General features: G+C 42.4%; 1 protein-coding gene across 3 annotated transcripts in view; it reads right to left on the reverse strand.

The window, feature by feature from the left end:
- The window catches only part of mrrf (mitochondrial ribosome recycling factor), a 26,666-nt gene that overhangs the window by 8,373 nt on the left and 16,636 nt on the right, over positions 1–1,657 (reverse strand). For 2 of the 3 annotated variants that reach the window (XM_034896752.1, XM_034896751.1), the window contains 2 exons: positions 490–649; positions 5–217 (listed from right to left, as the gene is read on the reverse strand). In XM_034896752.1, coding sequence (XP_034752643.1) covers positions 140–217; positions 490–649 — 238 coding nt within the window. In that variant the 3' untranslated portion in view covers positions 5–139. Of the gene's footprint in view, positions 1–4; positions 218–489; positions 650–1,657 lie in introns of those variants that run through there. The other variant, XR_004659960.1, reaches the window with a different exon arrangement.

Here is a 1,657-nt window from a genome sequence, read left to right on the forward strand (position 1 = left end):
CCCCCCCCCCCAAAGCCTTATTGAGTCACTGTCTATTACAAAAATGATAAGAATGACATGTTGCTTCTGTCATGTGCGTCCATCGGATCATCATCATATTTTTAGCTATAAACAAAATATCAACCATAAGACCTTTTAGTCAGCCTAACAGCTCCTTGGTCTTGGCAGCAAGCTGTTTGTCAATGTCCTCTGCAATGTTGTCTGCCATCTGCTGAATCTGGGAAGGGGGACGGAGACAGAATAAGGATTTTAAATACACCACCACCTTGGGCTCCTCTTTTACCTCCAGTATATGACTGGTAAAGGATGTGGTTGCCATAGTTTCGTATGTTACTAGGCTCTAATTATCAGTTACCTCCTCTTTTCAGTTTTGTGACTCATCTCTTGCATCTAGCCACTCATCACAACCTCCCCTTAAACTCCCCCTTCTCCAACTGACCTAGCTATTCTCTATGTGTAATAGCACAGTCGTCTTTTTTCTTCTCCTACCTGTTTTTCCACGAGTCGTATGGTGTCCTCTGAGTGTCCTTCCTTGGTCTTTTTGACCTGTGTGACAGCATTAGATCGCACTTTCCTTAGTGAGTCTTTAGCCTTGTTGCCGAACTGTTTGGCCAGCTTGGCAAGGTTTTCTCTATGTTCCCGCGTTACTCTTCAGGGAATGGACGAGATGAGGGAAAAGAGAGAAAACAAAAGATAGCAGAGAAGAAACAGAACAGAGAAGATAAGAATCCATGGACGACAGGTAAATGGATTATACCAAGCAAAGGTCCACACACACACACACACACACACACACACACACACACACACACACACACACACACACACACACACACACACACACACACACACACACACACACACACACACACACACACACACACACACACACACACACCTGTGCCCGTCTCTGTTTGCAATTTGAAGATAGGATGAAGGATGATATAAGCTCGACTGTGGGTTCAAGTATCAGCTCTTCTCAAAGCGGGACAATACATTTTAGCAAGTGATGAAATAGTTGCAAAGATTTTGTATGTAAAAAAAGAAAATAATCTAACAGTGTTGGATAAAGGGTACTTCTTACTTTTTAGAGGAGTTGATACAGGAGAATAAGACAAACAAATGTAAAAACTCTACTAACCAAGAAAGACTCTAAAACAACCACACAGAAACACATAACTATGCAGAGACAAACAAATGAAAAAACAAAGTCCTCACTGCAAATGAGAATGTTAAGTGCTTGTAAGCATGAAGTCTAATCATTTTAGTTCTGACTCGAAAGCTACCATCTAACAACAATCACTTGTTGAGGTCTCAGACCAGAGCTGAACCATCCGTCATCCAAACAACTTTGTATTCACTTTGCATTTTTTAATCACTCAGAAAATCCTTCTTCCCATTTTACTCTCCCTCTGTGTCCTTAATTGGCTTTTTTCTCCGTTGTTTTTGCCTTGGGGACTATTTGCAAACAATCCAAGTGCAGCGTCTATTTACCACCAACAATACGGCCTAATTACTGATTCCAGGGCCAATCAAGGAGCGCCTTCTCTTTGAAAATGCAAATGGAGGCTTGAAGCGTGCCGAGGCTGATTGCAGGGGGAAAGCAGTCTGACTCTTGTCCTCCTCTGCCAAACTAACACCTGCTGCTCCACACACA

Source organism: Etheostoma cragini, chromosome 16 (assembly GCF_013103735.1).
Source record: "Etheostoma cragini isolate CJK2018 chromosome 16, CSU_Ecrag_1.0, whole genome shotgun sequence".
NCBI lineage: Eukaryota > Metazoa > Chordata > Actinopteri > Perciformes > Percidae > Etheostoma > Etheostoma cragini.